General features: G+C 56.1%; 1 protein-coding gene across 5 annotated transcripts in view; it reads left to right on the plus strand.

The window, feature by feature from the left end:
* The window catches only part of UROC1 (urocanate hydratase 1), a 36,178-nt gene extending 26,281 nt beyond the window's left edge, over window positions 1–9,897 (plus strand). For 2 of the 5 annotated variants that reach the window (XM_029242671.1, XM_029242672.1), the window contains exons 17-20: window positions 835–934; window positions 3,545–3,626; window positions 8,047–8,146; window positions 8,864–9,892. In XM_029242671.1, coding sequence (XP_029098504.1) covers window positions 835–934; window positions 3,545–3,626; window positions 8,047–8,146; window positions 8,864–9,004 — 423 coding nt within the window. In that variant the 3' untranslated portion in view covers window positions 9,005–9,892. Of the gene's footprint in view, window positions 1–834; window positions 935–3,544; window positions 3,627–5,329; window positions 7,143–8,046; window positions 8,147–8,863 lie in introns of all 5 variants that reach the window. The other 3 variants (XR_003796701.1, XM_029242670.1, XM_029242669.1) reach the window with 3 other exon arrangements.
* Window positions 9,898–17,280: the final 7,383 nt, after the last annotated feature.

Raw genomic sequence — 17,280 nt, forward strand, 5'->3', positions numbered from 1 at the left:
CCCCCCCCCCTAAAGTGGGTGTCCCGCCACTCTGCGCGACGCTGATTCCCCCTCCCCCCCGCCCCTCCCCCCCCCTCCCTCCTCCCCCCTCCCTCCCTCCTCCCCCGTCTCTCCTTCCCTCCCCGCAACTCCTTACTAAGCGTCCCCTGGTGCCAGCCTTGCTGCAACACTGCCATGCAGAGGACAAGGTAGACAGAGTCCTGCCTGGTGCTGGTGGAGGGACACTTGGACATGCAGGCAAAGGTATCAGTTCAGGGGATCTCAGTGGTACCGAGCTCTGTGAATAAGGTGAATGAGGTGACATGTGGGGCGACAGGGGTCAGGATGGCCTGCTGCCTTGCAGACGCAGAGCGGAGGCCTGAGTATCCAGAAGGTGCCGGAATACTGCACAGGTGGTTCATGGCAGAGGTGAAGAGGGGGAGCATACTTGGCCTGTTCAAGGGCAGGGCAGCTCCTCGGACGCTGAAGCCGTGAAATCCCGGTACCTCTAGTACCGTCGAAACACCAGACTGTCCCTTACAGCCCTGTGGCATCGGGGAGGTGTCCTGTCCTCTCCGGGCCTCAGTTTTCCTCTATAAAGTGGGTGTGGTGACAGTGTGGGTGGGGTTGAGGAGACTCGGACCCAGCACCTGGAGAGCACACGGGGCTCCAGGTGGCCGGAAAGTGCGTCTCTGAGCAGCCATGGGGGCAACAGAAACCCTGTGCTTCCTCCCGCCAAAGGTCTGCTTTTCAGGGGAATCCGAAGGGCATCGGGTGTGCCCTGCCCCTTGACCTCTGCCCTGTGCTGGGCAGCGGACACTGGTAGCTGACCTCTTGTGTCCTCCCACACTGCAGGCACCGGTGGTCCTGAGCCGAGACCACCACGACGTAAGCGGCACAGACAGCCCGTTTAGGGAGACCTCCAACATTTGTGACGGCTCTGCCTTCTGTGCGGGTGAGGAGCACAACAAACAAACTTTTTCTCTGTTGGATTTTATTTAACGGTCAAGTGATTCATTCAGTCGGTTGTGGTGGTGCAAGAAAGGTGCTGGCCTCTGAGGGGCATGGCACGGGGTGACCAGCCCAGGACGGAGGGAGGGGTCCTGGGATGCAGGCTCAGTTGTAAACCAGGGCGGGTGCCAGGTGGCCCAGCTAGGTGGATGCCCGAGACCCGGGTGCACCTGGGCCGCGTTCAGGGAGGGACTGCTGCTGCTGCAGCCACCGTGATTGTTACTGTCGCCCCAGAGCTTTGCGTTCCGGTCCTGGGTGGCCTTCTGGTTCCCAGCACCTGCAGCTCCTCCCATTATGGACGGGATCCCAAGGGAAGGAGGTGGACGGTCAGGAACACCACCCACATCACTTTGTTCTGAGGGATTTGGTCCACTTCGTCTAAGTTATGGAATGCATGCGTATAGAATCGTATTCCTTCATTATCTTTTTCATGTCTGTGGGGTCCACTGTGTTATTCCTGATGTTGGTCATTTGTGGCTTCTTTCTTTCTTTTCTTTGGCTGCTGTGGGGCTTGAGGGATCTTAGTTCCCCGACCAGGGATTGAACCCATGCCCCCTGCAGTGGATGCATGGAGCCCCAACCACTGGACCGCTAGGGAAGTCCCTGTGTCTTCTTTCTTTTTCCTTTATGAGTCTGGCTAGAAGTTTATCATTTTTTTTGAGATTCTCAAGAAGCTTTTAGTTTAAATGATTTTTTAAATTGCTTTTCTGCTTCCAAATTCATTGATTTCTACTCTACTCTTTAGTATGACCTTCTTCCTATTTACTTTGGGTTTAATTTGGTTTTTTTTCTCTGGTTTCATGAGGTGGAAGCTGAGGTTACTGATTTTAAACTTTTTTCTTTTCTAATAAAAGTGAATTTGAATTTCCCTCTAAACACTGCTTTAGCTGCATCGCACAAATTTTTACATAATATATTTTTATTATCATTCAGTTCAAAATATTTTAAATTTCTTTTGAGACATTCTCTTGGACCCATGAGTGATTGAGAAGTATCTTTTTAAATTTTCAAGTTTGGGGAGATTTTTCTGATATCTTTCTGTTACTGACTTTTGATTTAATTCCATTATAGTCTGAGAGCTGTGTATTCATTCTGTTCTTTTAAATTTGTTAAGGGTTGTATTGGTCCATCTTGGGGCACGTGGGAAGAAGGTGTCTTCTGCGGTTACTTGGGGGCTTGTTCTTTAAATGTCAATTAGGTCACGTCAGTTGGTGATGCTGTTCCTGTTGTCTAGGTCCTTACTGACTTTCTGCTGACTTGTTCCATAAATTACTGACGGATGGGTGATGAAGTTCCTGACTCTGTTTGTGGATTTGTCTGTTCTCTTTTCAGCTCTCATCCACTTTGCCATGTGTTTTCTTTTTTTTTTAAATTTTGCGGTACGCGGGCCTCTCACTGCTGTGGCCTCTCCCGTTGCGGAGCACAGGCTCCGGACGCGCACGCTCAGCGGCCATGGCTCACGGGCCCGGCCGCTCCGCGGCATGTGGGATCTTCCCGGACCAGGGCACGAACCCGCGTCCCCTGCATCGGCAGGCGGACTCTCTCTCAACCACTGCGCCACCAGGGAAGCCCTGCCACGTGTGTTTTAGAGTTGTGTTGTTAGGTGTGCCCTTGTTTAGGTTTACTGTCTCTTCTTGGAGAATTGACCTCTATCATCGTGTGATGTCCCTGTTTATCCCTGATAATACTGCTGGCTCTGAAGTTCTCTGATATTAATGTGGTTTACATTCGTATCCTTTGGCCATGGTAACAACATACCACAAACTTGGAGGCTGGAAACAGCACAAATGTGTTCCCTCACAGTTCTGAAGGTCTAAAGTCTGAAGTCAGTTTCTCGGGGCTTAAGTCGAGGTGCAGGCAGGGCTGTGACGTCTCAGGACGCTGCAGGGGAGAATCTGCTCCCTGGCCTTTTCCAGGTCCTAGAGCTGCTTTTCTTGCATCTCATAGCCCTGCACTAGGACGAAAGTATTCCCAGGACCCCCTCCTCTTCTCTGTGGGCACAAGTGGGGGTTTGGAGGAAGAGCCCGCCGGAAGGTGCCGACCCCTTCCATCCGTGTCCCCAGGGGCCTCGGTCTCAGGCAAGCTGAGGCTTGTCATTCAGCGAGTCCTTAGACACGAGTGAGGCACGGGTTCCATTTCTGGGCAGGTGCCTGCCTCCCCACAGAGTTCCGGGTAGTTGGCCGCCCTGGGGCCTCGGGCCTCTGATGGGCCGACGACAGTTGGTAATTTGCAGTTGGCCCCCAATTTAGCGTGTTCACTCTAAGGGTGGGACTGGCGCTCTTGGTCACCTGAGCTAACACTGCCACCACATCCCTTTGAATTCCTTTGTCCTCCGTGCCTCTGGGGCGCTGTACCTGCCACTTGGCACCGGAGAGAAGACAGCAGGGGGCGACAGTGCTCGTCGGGCACTTGTTCATTGTCCTGCTTTGCTTGGCTCTGAAAATACAAATTTCTGCTGTTCCTGCAGTTGCCCTGCCTTGTTCCCATCCGTCCCTCAGACCCTGGCCCGGCCTGGCTGCCTTCCTCGGGCGCTGACGGGGCTCTGTTTCCACAGACATGGCCGTGCAGAACTTCGTGGGAGGTGCATTCCGGGGAGCCACCTGGGTTGCCCTGCACAACGGCGGGGGTGTCGGCTGGTAAGGAGGTTTCTGGGCGCCGGTGGTGCAGCTGGGGCTCCTTTGGAAGGCTCGGGGGTCTCCTCCAGGGTCCTGGGCCTGCTTCCTGGAGCTCCCGCTACCGAGGGCTCCTCGTGTGAGCTGGAAATGGGGGCCTTGCCCAACACCCCACCTTTGGGGTCTCACCCGTCGCGTGGGACACCAAGGCCTGCCGTGGACGCCGTAAATCACCCTTTCCTGTCGTTTTCATGCTGCTTTCACAGATGTTTTCCAGGGAATGCTCAGCACCCTCCTGGCCCCGTCCTTTCACTCCGTCAGGGGCTGGGCTGGGAGGCGGGGACCTGGGTTCTGGGCTCCCTGGGTCCTGGCCCCTCTCTGCCCAGCCAGGCCTGTTTCCAGCCCACGCCGCGAGGGAGCTAGGGATTCTGGGAGGCTCCCTTCTGGGCGACAGATGCAGTTCCCTCGTGGGGACGTCCCTATAATTCTGCACCCGGTTCCAACCCGAGGGGTTTTTCTGACACCAGCTGCGTGTCCTGTAGTTCCACTCAGTTCCAACACTGTCAGCACAGAGATAACGTCAGATCCCACGGCTGAGGGCTCAGTCCCACAGGGCTGTCCACCACCCCACCCCCTGACTCCAGTCACATGTCTACAGTATTACCAATGCTTCCGACCCACCAGCTGCAGATCAGAGGTCCCTGCAGCCACTTCCTCGGGTTCCACTGGTTTGCTAGAGCAGCTCACAGAACGCAGGGAACCCATTTATTCACTGGATTTCTGATTTATTACAAAAGATATCAAAGGATGTGAATCCATAGCCAGATGAGGAGATACACGAGTTGAGGACCCAAAGGGTCCCTGTGGGGCTGGGGCCGGGCACGGCAGCACGTGGAAGTGTTCTGGCTCCCCAGCCTGGACGCTCTCTGAACCCGCTCCTTTGGGGTTTCTGTGGAGGGTTCCTTACGCGTCCGTGATTGACTACATCACGGCCACTGGTGACTGATTCCGCCTCCAGCCCCCCTGCCCTCCCGGCAGGTCAGGGGCCGGGACCCACGTTCCAGGCCTCTGATCACACGGTGGCTCCACTGGCATCCAGCCCCATCCTTGGGTGGTTTCCCAGAGTCAGCTCATTAACATAAGGAACGACACCTTCATCCCTCACAGCAGAGGGAATTCCAAGGGTTTGGGGAGCTCCGTGCCAGGAACAGTGGGCAAAGACCAAATACGTCTTTGTTATAAACCGTGATGTCGTATTTGCTGCTGAGAAAAATGAGTAACTAGCGTTTATTGCAAGTGGACCGCATGGCAAGCATTTGCACCCCCTCTCTCACCTACTCTTGGAAAAGAAATGCATCTATCGATGCGGAAACTGAGGTAGCAGGCAGCTGGGGCTGCACCTGTGCGCATGGCCTCTGGGCGGGGGGTCGCCTGGGGAGCTCTGGCTGCGCGGTATTCCTGGCTCCTCAGAGCAGCAGGGGGCGCCGTGGCCCCGCAGAGGAAGACAGCTGCCCAGGCCCGGCCACCTCTGAGCTGACCTCTGAGCCCGTTTTGGCCGGATCAAGCCTGGACTTGCCCTCCAGAACCAAGTCCTTCACGCTGCAGCTTCCAGAGCGTCCCCGGGGGCTGGCTTGGCCTTGGGCCCTTCGAGGCCGGAATTCCAAACCGCAGCCCAGTCAGGTGGCTCTCATGAATGGAAAATGTGATCGGATCGCGTGTCCTTTCAGAGACACAGGCTGGAGAAAACCAGGACGGGAGGGAGCGCCTGGCATTTTGGCACTGGGTTTGCTGAGTCATGCTGCAGGTGCAAGAGCAGCTCTGAAGGGGGCCGGAGGTGCCGGTGGAGCCAGATCTGGACCCAGATCTGTTGTCCCTGGATTCGCGACATTGGTGACAGGACCGCAGAAGGCAGGACGGAGCCCCCGAGAAAGTGTCCAGGACACGAGGCCTCGGGACAATGCTCGCCGCTGACCCTGCACGGGGCTCCCAGAGCGGGGTCCCCTCTCACCGCCAGGCTGCCCCCTAGGCTCTGACAGGGCGCGACCGGAGAGGCGCTGGCACCGAGGCCCTCGGTCGTGGCCGCCCTCGAGGGCTCCTTTGGAAAGTGCCTCAGATTCACCGGAAATCCATCAGACACAGACATGCATGATTTAATCCACCAGATACTGCTGCAAACCTTCCTGTGAAAATCAGCGGGAGAAATCTGTCCCACGCCTGTTCTTCCTTCTGTCTCCAGCTATAGTTTTTGCTTTCTTGTGTGGAAAAGCAAGTGTCTAAGTCACAAGCCACCCTGATACCTCTCAGTTTGCTTTCCCGTTTCTGAGCTGGTCAGTGTCGGCACTGGGTCGCTCTGCGGGCCCTGCTCTGCCCAGTCCACCCTGACTGTGTGCTGGGGTCTGTCCTGTGCTGGCTGCCCGCGGTCCCTGCCGTCTGCTCCTTTTAGACAGGGCGCAGAGCAGGAGAGGCGGCAGTCAGTCCCTGGTCTCGGCGGGTTGGATGGCTGCGTAGAGCCTGTGTGGTTCCATCCCTCCAAGGAGGGTCTGGGCCTCACCGCTGGTGCTGGGCCTTCCCCTCAGTCTTTGTGTCCCTGCCTTCTGTCCTCACACCCGGTCCAGCCCTGGGGCCTCACATGTTCGAGGAATAAATGCACTGTCTTTATCTGGATAATGATGCTGTTTCCTCACTAGAGCATATCTCGAACCCGGCTGTGCATGGGGATCCCCAAGGAGCTTGTTTCTCCTGGACAAATGGTCACGGTAGCAGCATGCTTTGCGGGCTAGCGGTGGAGATTAGTCGTGGCAGCTAAGGTTCCTATGGTGCGCGACCTGTGCACGGGTGTCTCCAGAGACACTCGTCGAATCATCTCGATGGTCCCACCTATGAGGCAGCTGCACCTAGAATGTGACTCTGCCTGGGGTTCCCAGCAAAGCCACCCGCAGTCACTTGTGAAGGAGCCAGGACAGGCCCCGCCCTGCCGAGGCACCCCTCCTGTGAGCATGAACTGTTACTGTGTGTGCGCTGTGGGCGCCACAGTTCCCGGCATGAAGATTCCTGTTTGCATAACCTCTTCAACCCTGGCCGGTATCACTGCCTGAAACCCAGGGCTGCCGGGCTGCTGGGCCAGAATTACAGACTCTGCTGTTTTGCTTTGAGTCGCTCTCCCAGGGTCCTGTTCCTGAGTTGCGTGCTCTTGTTCATCTTATAATGTTGAGTACTTCCTTCCTTAGTACATCTGGCACTGACTCTTGGTACATGTGACATAGGGTTCTGCTTTTATGTCCTTCTCAACGGGACCGTTCTCTGTGCAGCAACTGCTCCGGGATACAGGTCCTCCTTTCTTGCTGTCTTCCTGGGCCCTGGACTGCTCCAGGCAGGGTTTGCAGAGGTCCCCTGGAGCTGAGCACCTTTGCTCTCTGACCGTCTGGGCTTCGGGCTACCAAAACGAAAGATGTTGCTCGAATCTCCAGAAGTCCTCTCTGGTCAAAGGACTGTGGCTGCCGCCTGCTTTGTCCTCTGATCCCCGGCACCAGCCTGTGACAAGTGAGTGGTGATGACCTTGAATCCGTGCAGAGCCCCCTCCACCACAGGGGCCACGGGAAGTGCTGGGAGCCCGCTCGCGGGCACAGGGCTGCCGGCTGCTGGGACGCGGGCCCGGGCGCAGGAGTTCCGCTTCCGCTCCCTGGGTGGGATGGGGCAGAGGGTCCTCACCCTCTTGGTGGGAACCGGCTGAGGTTGTCGGGAGGGTCCAGCTGGGCAGAGAAGGGGGTGAGGCCGGAGGGGCCGGAGGATCTGAGACCTGAGCCTGGCAGTAAAACCTGGCAGGAGCTGACAAGATTGAGGGCGTTTCCTGTGTGTGTAACCGAAAGGGGCTGGAGTGTCAGGGATGTGAGCTGGGCAGGAGCCTTGGAGAAAGACGTGGAGGGTGAGGATGGATCCAGGGGCTTCAGGAAGGACGCAGTCTCCGTGGCTGATGGGGAGAAGCTGCGGGGCAAACAGCGGGAGAGGACAGGCACTGGCACACATGGATGATGAGATTGGAATGACAGCTCTCAAGTCATGAGGGACCCCAGAGCACATCAAACCCGGGAGAGGAGGTGGTGCAGCAAATGCTGGGCATCAAGGAACTCGGCCCTCAAATCAAGTAATCAGGACCCCGAATGCGAGTACAGGAGGACGAGCGTGAAGGACGGCAGGAAGAGAGCCACGTGGAAACACGGGAGAGGTGGCCCCGCCCCCCAAGGAGGCCACACGTGGGGGCCCGGAAGGGGGCCTGGGGTCTGTGGGTGGAGCGCGGAAGCACGAGCGGGCAGCCTGCATCCCTCGGCCGTTAGGCACAGGCAGGCTCCGGGCTGCGGGGCTGTTTCCCCAGACAGCGCTTCCGAAGCAGGCCTGCCCCTCGCAGGGTCGGACCCAGCGTGACCTGGGAACCTTTTGCCTCTCGCAGGGGTGAGGTGATCAACGGGGGATTTGGCCTTGTGCTGGACGGGACCCAGGAGGCTGAGCAGAAGGCCAAGATGATGCTCAGCTGGGACGTCTCTAACGGAGTGAGTGACCCCCTTGCCCCTCCCTGTCAGTGGCCCTGCCCCCCTCCCAGAAAACAGTCCGGAGCCCCCGCTGCTCCTGTGTCTCCCCTCCAGCCACCGCCAGGGTTTCCCGCCTCTTCAGACGGGCTCTTTCCCGCCCAGCCTGTGTCCGCAGGGGGCCCGGGCGGTGTCGCTCGCGTGCCTGCTTGTGCGTGCGCGTGTGGTGCGGGGCTCCATCCGTCTCTATGGCCACGCGGGCCTGAAGGGGGAAGCAGCACAAATGCGAGGTCAGGGGGTGATGGGGGGTATTTGCAGATGGGAGTGGAATGGGGAGGGGCTTGGGAGCCCTGCACTAGGGTTAGACTTGGGTGGCCCAGGAGAGTGGAGGAGCGAAGCCCCAACAGAGGGGGCTGGTCCTCGTCCGGAAGGCCGGTGCGGCAGTGAGGGAATGGCTGGGGGAGGTGGGGAGTGGCAGGAAGGCAGCCAGAGGTGGGGGGAGGGCCGAGGCCACCGTCCAGGGGGCCCTGAGGACGCTGGGCCTGGCCTGGGGCCCCTGCCCGGGGTGGTGATGGGGAGTTCGGGCAGAAGGATGGCCAGTGTCACATCGTCACAGGCGGGTGGGTCAGTTTTCTGGCCAAGAGAGGAGGAGGTGTGACCTGGGAACGCCTGGTGGGAACCCACTGACCCTCCAACGACGTGGCACCGACGCTGCACGCCCTCTCCCCGCCCCGCCGGCAGGTGGCCCGCCGCTGCTGGTCCGGGAACCGGAAGGCCTACGAGATCATCTGCCAGACGATGCAGGAGGACAGGGGCTTGGTGGTGACGCTGCCCCATGAGGTGGCGGATCAGCGTGTGCTCCAGCGGGCCCTGCGGCTGTGAGCGGGACCGAGAGCCCTGTGGTCCCCTCACCACCTCGGCCCCGCCCTCACCTCACAGCCACCCGGCTCCCTCCGCTACTCCCCGTGCTCTCCTGGGTCAGGAGCTGTGCTCACGCCCTCTTGGGGTTCACCACCCGGAGGGAGTGTCACTGCACCCCCAGCTTACAGCTGAGGCCAGAGGGCGGGGACCTCTGCTGTCCCCACGCGGCTCCCTGGGGACCGGGAAGGCAGTGGGGGTCTTCTTCAGGGCTGGGTGCTCAGGCCTGGCGCCGAGTGGGCTCGGGGGCCTGGTGCCGTGAAAACTGGCTGAGCGGGGCACTGACCAGTCCTTGGAGCCGCCTGCTGTCCCTCCTCCCGCCAAGGGGCAGGTGCTCCTTTGGCCAGGCTCTCGCCCATCGCCCCGCCTTCCCCCGACTGACCGACCGACTGGCGTGGGACCACCAGGTGACCAGGCAGAGACGGCCTGGCTCGGGCCGGCAGTCCACGCCCGAGACCTGCGACCTCGCTGCACAGAGAGGCCAGCTTTGAGCATGTCCTCATTCTCCTTGGTTCCCACGACAGACTCAAATTGAGAAAGAGATTGGGGGCCGGTCAAAACTTGACACCTGCCCCCCACATCTAGCTGGGGGGCCGAGTCCTCCCCACGGGCCATTCCACCTTTGCCTGAGCTAACAAAACCCCACTGTTGTCTGGGCAGCAATGTGCACGTAAAAAGTAGCTGATTTTCCAGCCTTCCTTGTAATTAGGAGTGACCATTGGCCTGGTTCCGGCCCATGAGATGACGTGGAAGTCTGCTGGGTGGGTCTTCCGGGAAAGCTGTAATAAAAACAGACAGGTGCGGCTGCATCGCTCTTTGCTTTTGCCCCTTCTTCCTGCCAGAACCTCAGGTGTGATGCCTGGGAGCACAGCAGCCCTGCTGTGAAGTGACCATGAGGCTCACCGTGGCACTTGGAGGCACGTGGAAAGGCAGAGGCGCCTGGGTGGGCTCCTGGCAGTGCTGGGAGCTGCTGTACCAGGCCCGGATGGCCTCCCCTTCTCCTTGGTCCTCACCTGCTAAAGCCATCCTGGGAGGGCTTCTCTTCCACACGGCAAGCACGAGGTCCAAATGATCGTATCGCCGCCAACAAGTCTCCACGGAGGGCACCCTGCTGCGTGTATCTGTGCGAACACTCCCTGTTCCTAGGGAGAGACAAAGAGGATATGTCCAGGTTGAAGACCGGGCCCTCCCGTCATCCTTTCCCATCCGGCACCCTCGCTTATTCAGGACAGCCAGGGCTCGGCCAGCCTCAGGGCAGGGTCTCAGGAGGCTTCCGGCCACGTGTGAGGGCTCCACACCCGCCCTAGGCGCCCTACTGAGGCCCCCAGTGAGCAGTCTCCTCCCGTGCCTCAGCTGCCAGCAGGGAGAAGGGACAGCTGACACCCAGAGTGGAGCCACCACCGGGCCCGGGGGGAGTCAGGGCAGTGACCGCAGCCTCGGTAGCCACGGAGGTGCCAAGTTAAGATGGTCACTCGCCACCTGGCTCTGCAGGGATTGAGCCACCAGCCACTGCAGCCGCTGACTTTTCAGCGCACCCGGAAAGTTCAGGACGAAGAGCAGGGTGAGACTCTCTGTGTTCTGGGAAAACGGGCAGCACAGGCCCTCAGAGGGTCAGGTGTTTTCTGGAGAAGTCGTTTATGAACCTGGATTCTCACCTCTTCCCACAATTAGAAAAGCACTAAAACCATTAACTTAGGTATTTGCTCCTTCCCACCAGCAGCAACCTTCTGCCAGCCTTCTTGAAGAAAGGAGAGGTGTGTAGTCCGCTCAGAAATATTTTCATCAAAACAGTGAAGGTAGAAAACAGTCGGCCCTGATGGGCGTGAGTTCGGCTGCCTTCGAAACTGGGGCTTGTGAAAGTCTCAGGGCCCCTCCCGGGGCCCCCTCTGCTCCCTGGGAACCTGGACCCCCCCGGGAACAGAGGCTCTCCCTGCCGGCCAGAGCAGGCTGGTGCAGGAGGCTCGGCTCTCTCGCCCTGGGCTTTCCAGAGGGGGCTCCTACCCTGGGGGCTGGCGCTGGACTTGACCTGCACTCGCGTTCTATTTGGCCTGCCCTCTGTAAAAATTTTTTGCAATCGTCACCGATTTTTAGAAATTGGGAAATTTCACTTAAAAAATCCAGATTTTGAGTTTCTTAAAGATGTCAAGAGATAGGTGACGCCACGCGCTCGCCACCGCTGTGGTGGCGATTAGCCAGAGGCCCCTTGGGCCTGGGCTTGTTTCACCCAAGTTACCGCAGCCCTGCAGCCTCTGCTGTCCTCCAGTGGCGAGGCCAAGCGTGTTTGTTGTTTATTCTTGGACAGGAGCTGCTGATTTCTTACCCCTGCCTGTTCCCCACGTTTGTGTCACCTGCATGGCCTCTGTTGGGATTTGAATCTGTGTCTGTATTAGGGCTCTCTAGAGAACCAGCAGGAGGTATACCCGTACGTATATCCATATGTGCCATAGATAGATGTCCATGTATAGAGGTAGATGCCGTCTATGTCACTTGCGCCGGAGGCCCAGGGAAGCCGGGGGCGCAGTTCAGCCCCAGCACCAGGGCCAGGGAGCCCGGGGCGCCCGATGGTGTGAGTCCCCGCCCAAGGGCAGGAGATGAGAGGAGGGGTCCCAGCTCAAGAGGGAGGCAGAAAAAGGCAAGCTGCGCCTCCTCCCACCTTCTGTTTTGTTCGGGCCTCGACTGCTTGCATGACGCCTATCACTTTCTCTGGGGACCCCCCCCCCCATTCAAATCCTAATCTCACCTGCAAACACCCTCACGGACACACCCAGAAGCAAGGTGTAAAACGGCCCGGTCCACACGACGTGTAAAATTTACCGTCACGGCGATCTTTGATGGAGAAGTTTCCTTTAACTCTGTGGTACCACGATTTACAATGAGAAATGTGTGTTTGGTCTTCAGCCCCGTTTCTGGCCCAGAGCTCCTAAAACCCGTGGAATTTCCTAAGTGATGAGTGAGATGAGGTGTTTTGCTATTCGTAACAAGCCCCTTTCTGCCACACCTGAATTTATGTTTCCGAATTTGGGGCCTCACCTGAGACGGGGCTTGTCGCCCGGGGACCCAACCTTGTGACTGGAGAGTTGAACTTTCAGTTTCCCACCCGCGACCTCCAGGGAGGGGAGAGGGGCTGGAGGTTGAATCAATCACTGATGGCCAATGATTTCATCCATCTCGCCTGTGTAAGGAAGGCTCCAGAAAAAAACAAAAGGAAGGGGATGGGGAGAGCTTCTGGGCTGGTGAAGCCCTGCAGATCCGGGGTGAGCGGCACACTCGCAGAGGGAGCCCGAGTCCTTCCCCAGGCCTGGCCCTGCGCGCCTCTTCCATCGGGCTGTTCTTGAGTTATGTCATTTCATGGTAAGCCAGTGATTTAAGTAAAATGTTTCTCCGAGTTCTCTGAGCTGCTCTAGCAAGTTAATTGAACCTGAGGAGGGGGTCATGGGAACCCTCCATAGGTAGCCGGTGGGTCAGAAGCACAGGTGCCAACCTGACTAGCAATGGGCATCTGACGGCACTCTGGCAGGCCTGAGCACTTGAGCTGCGGGATCTCCTGGTAGATGGTGTCAGATGTGTCAACTGCCTGGTGGTGTTGGGGAAAAAAGCACATTGGAACGCCCGGCCCAGCCCAGCCCCACTCCTGCCACAGCTCCGGAAGGGCTGCATGCTACCATTGACCGTTCAGAGTCCACAGTGAGGCCTTTCAGCCTATCAGGTGCTGGGAGAGCAGCATCTAGGCTGGTGGGGTTTCCCCCCAAATGCAAATATGACAAGTGCACGTGTGTCCTCCGCTTCTCCTCCCCCGGCTGCCCCAAGCCCTTTCTACACCCACCTGCTCGGAGGGCAGGGCCTGGGTTACTGAGGGTGAACGCACAGTGTCTGCGGTGCTCCTAATGCCCGGAATCCCTCTAGAATGTGCCTTTCTCTCTGTGCCTGAGACATCACCGAACCATCACCGGCAGTCAAGCCCAGGGAATGAGCTGCCCCCCTGCTCCTCCCTGCTTGTTGCAGGGTGGTTGGGAGTGCAAGGAGAGTCCTTGGCAAACGTTTAACAGGACTCATTTCACCCATTTAAAAATGTTTTTAAAAATACTGTCAGTCTGGGCTTCCCTGGTGGCACAGTGGTTGAGAGTCCGCCTGCCGATGCAGGAGACGCGGGTTCGTGCCCTGGTCCGGGGGGATCCCACGTGCCGTGGAGCGGCTGGGCCCGTGAGCCGTGGCCGCTGAGCCTGCATGTCCGGAGCCTGTGCTCTGCAGCGGGAGGGGCCGCAACGGTGAGAGGCCCGCCTACCGCAAAAAGAAAAAAAAAAATATTGTCAGTCACTCTTGAAAGGTGAAAAATCAAGCAGTGGAAACATCCATATTGCCACCAAAGGTTTTTCATGAAAACATTTTTTCTTTATTGTGGTAAAAAACATATAGCATTTACCATCTTAACCATGTTTAGGTGTGCAGTCAGTGGCCTTAAGCCCATTCACATTGCTGTGCGGCCATCACCACCCATCGTCTCCAGAACTTTCTCATCTTCTCAGACTGCATCTGTGCCCTCATTACACAGACCTGCCCACACCGGCCCTTCCGCCTCCCCAGCCCCTGGCGCCGACCATCCCACTTTCTGTCTCTCTCTAGGGACTCACGTGAGTGCACTCACGTGCTGCAGTGTTTGTTCTTTCATGACTGACGTACTTCACTTCGCATAATGTCCTCAGTGTTCATCCATGTTGTCCCGTGTGTCAGCATTTCCTTCTTTTTTTTTAAGACTGAATAATATTCTGTTGAGTCCATAAATCACATTTTAATTTATCCATTCAACCACCAGTGGGCAGTGAGGTTGCCGCCACCTGTGCTGAGCAGTGCTGCTGTGAATACGGGCGTGCAAATATCTGTTCCGGTCTCCGCTTTCAATTCTTTTGGGCTCACACCCAGAGACGGGGTTGCTGGGTCATATTGAAACCACACAACTGAGATGGGATTCGAACCCAGCCAAAACCCAGACTGGGACTCAAACCTTCGGGCTGGGACTCAAACCCATGGTCTTTTAAGTAAGATCACACACCTGGTCTCAGGACTTGGTGAAGCTCAGGTTCTTTATGTCTCAGTGCAGAAGGAATTCAATGAGAGCCAAAGTGATAGGTAAGAAGTGGATTTATTTAGAGAGCTACACATTCCATAGACAGAATGCAGACTGTCTCAAAAGGTGAGAGCGGCCCTGGGAGAAACACTCCACAGACAGACGGTGGGCCAGCTCGGAAGGCGAGAGGCCCCGAAATATTGAGTGGTTAGTTTCTATGGGCTGGGTAATTTCATAGGCTAATGAGTGGGAGGGTTATTCCAACTACCTTGGAGAAGGGGGAGGGATTTCCAGGAATTCGACCCCTGCCTGCTTCTTGGCCTTTTATGTTCAGCCTCGGAATTGTCCTGGCCCCTGTGGGTGTGTCATTTAACTGTGAGCATGTAATGAGGCTCAACGTCCACTGGAAGTTAGATCTTCTGTCATCTTGGACCTAATAGGTTCTCACCAGTTTTTGTCGTATCCACAACCTTTTAAAGGTTGTGCCCTGCACTCTTCCCTCCTGTTTCAAGATGGTAATTCTGCGTTTAGGTTTTTCAGGAACTGCTACACTGTTTTCCACAGTGGGGAAAACATATTTAATTATAAAAATTAAAGACACTCATGATCTAAAACAAAATGAAAAAGTGTCAAAGGTAGTGAAGTGTAGAGTGAAAGAGCCCTTTCCCACCTCGGTTCAGAGCAGTCAGGGTGCTAGCAGTGTCTGTGTCTTTCCAGAAACTTCCCCAGGATATGCAGGCGGGTTCTCCCCAACAATGTTCTGCATGGACTTCTAACAATATACGTTTCATGGAGACATACAGAACATAAAAGTCACCATTTTAAAGTATAAACGTTGGTGTTTTTCGTAGCCTCACGGTGTTGTGTAGTCATCACCACTGTCTAATTCCAGTACGTTCCATCGCCCCGAAAAGAATCCCTTGGCCCTTAGCAGTTAGTCCTAATTTCCTGCCCTCCATCCCCTGGCAACCACTAATCTACTTTCTGCCTCTACGGATTTACCTATTATGGACATTTCACATGAACGGTATCACACAATATGTGATCTGTTGGGTCTGGCTTCTTTCCCTTAGCATGTTTTCAACGTTCATCCATATTTTAGCGTGTATCAGTACTTCATTCCTTTTTATGGCTAAATAATGTTCCTTTCTATGGAAAGGCCAGATTTTGTTCACCCCTTTGTCTGTTGATGGACACTTGACTGTTTCCGTTTTTTTTTTTTTTTAATGTAGCATTATGCTACTGTGAACATTCACATACAAGTTTTTGTGTGGATGGGTTTTCATCTCTCTTGGATATATGCCTAGGAGTAGAATTGCTGGGTCATAAGGAAATTCTATCCTTGACTTTTTGAGGAGCTGCCAAGCTTTTTTCCACAGTGGCTTCACCATTTTACATTCCCACCAGAAATATATGAGGGTTCCAATTTTTCCACACCCTCACCAACACTTGTTATTGTCCATTTAAAAAATTATAGCCATCCTGGTAAGTGTGCGTGGTATCTCATTGTGGTTCTGAATTGCATTTCCCTGATGAGTAATGAATGATACTGAGTTTTTTTTCATGGGCATATTGGCTAATTGTATTTCTTCTTTGGAAAAACGTCTATTAAGATCCCTTGTGTATTTTTAAATTGGATTGTCTGTTTGTGATTAAGTTACAAGTTGTAAACAGTATATTCTGGATAGTAGATCCCCATCAGATATATGACTTGAAAATTTTCTCCCATTTTGTGGGTTATCTTTTCACCTTCTTGTTTGTGTTCTTTGACTCAAAAGAGTATTTAATTTTGTTGAAGCCCAACTGGTTTCTTTTCATTGGTTGTGCTTTCAGTTTCACAGCTAAGAAACCACTGCGTAATCCAAGGTCACAGATGTAGTAGTTTTATAGTTATAGCTCTTACATTAGGCTTCGGATCCATTTTGAGTTCGTTTCTGTGTCTGGTACGAGGCGGAGGTCCAAACCCATTCTGGTGTATGTGGATAACCAGTTGTCCCAGGACCATTTATTGAAAAGATTGTTTCCTTCACTGAATGGTCTTGGAGCAATTTATTTTTGGCACAAATTCTTACATATAAATGTTTCCTGTTCTTTTCAATATTATTGATGTACCTTATTTTATTTATTTATTGGCCGTGTGGAGAGACCTAAGTTCCCCAACCGGCATTGCAAGCGTGGAGCCCTAACCTCTGGACCACCAGGGAACTCCTGAAGTACCTTATTTCTTCTTTTTTAAAAATGAATTTATTTATGGCTGCATTGGGTCTTCGTTGCTGCACGCGGGCTTTTCTCTAATTGCGGCGAGCGGGGGCTACTCTTTGTTGTGGTGCGCGGGCCTCTCATTGCCGTGGCTTCTCGTTGGGGAGCACCGGCTCTAGGTGTGCGGCCTCCAGTAGCTGCGACATGCGGGCTTAGTTGCCGCAGGTGCGATCTTCCTGGACCAGATATCGAATCCGTGACCCCCTCATTGGCAGGCGGATTCTTAACCACTGCTCCAGGGAAGTCTCCCGAAGCACCGTATTTCTGAAGAACTTTTAATAATACATCATTCCTCAATTTAATACACATTTACTGAGCGTCTCCACTGCTAGCATCTGGGCACACAGCTGTGAATGACTCGACAGGGTCACCGTCCTCACGGAGGCTTCACGGGAACAGGGACGAACGGAACAACTGTAGTTGAGACTTGTCTGAGGGGCGGGGGGAGGGCACTCGGAGAGAGGCCCCCCCAGGCTGGAACCCGCTCGTCCTGCGGGAGGAGGGGGAGCGGGGCGGGGGTCCGGTGTGGGGAGCAAGGACAAAGCGGGGCCGCTCGGGGAGGGGGCGCAGCCGGACCTGCGCTTTGTTAGATCACGGGCGCGGCCGGCGGAGGACTGACCGGGGGCGGGGGCACGGCAGCCGCGGGGTCATCGTCCCGGAACGCGCGGGTGAGGCGCGGTCGGTCCGGGCGGGGACGAGATGCGAGGCAGCGCTCACTGAGGCGGCAGGACCGCTCGGAGCTACCAGCCGCCGGACCGTCCCCGACCCACGGTTCCGCCGGTTCCGCCGCGCGACCCGGCCGGGGGCGTAACCCCAGCCTCTAGCGACCCACCCTGCACCGCCCACCGCGCGGAGCCCTGACGTCACGCGGCCCGGCAGGCCCCGCGCCCCGCCTGCCGCTCCGCGCACGCGCGCCTCG

The sequence above is a fragment of the Monodon monoceros genome, unplaced genomic scaffold (assembly GCF_005190385.1).
Source record: "Monodon monoceros isolate NGI ecotype Baffin Bay Population unplaced genomic scaffold, NGI_Narwhal_1 Super_Scaffold_3, whole genome shotgun sequence".
NCBI classification, from domain to species: Eukaryota; Metazoa; Chordata; class Mammalia; order Artiodactyla; family Monodontidae; genus Monodon; species Monodon monoceros.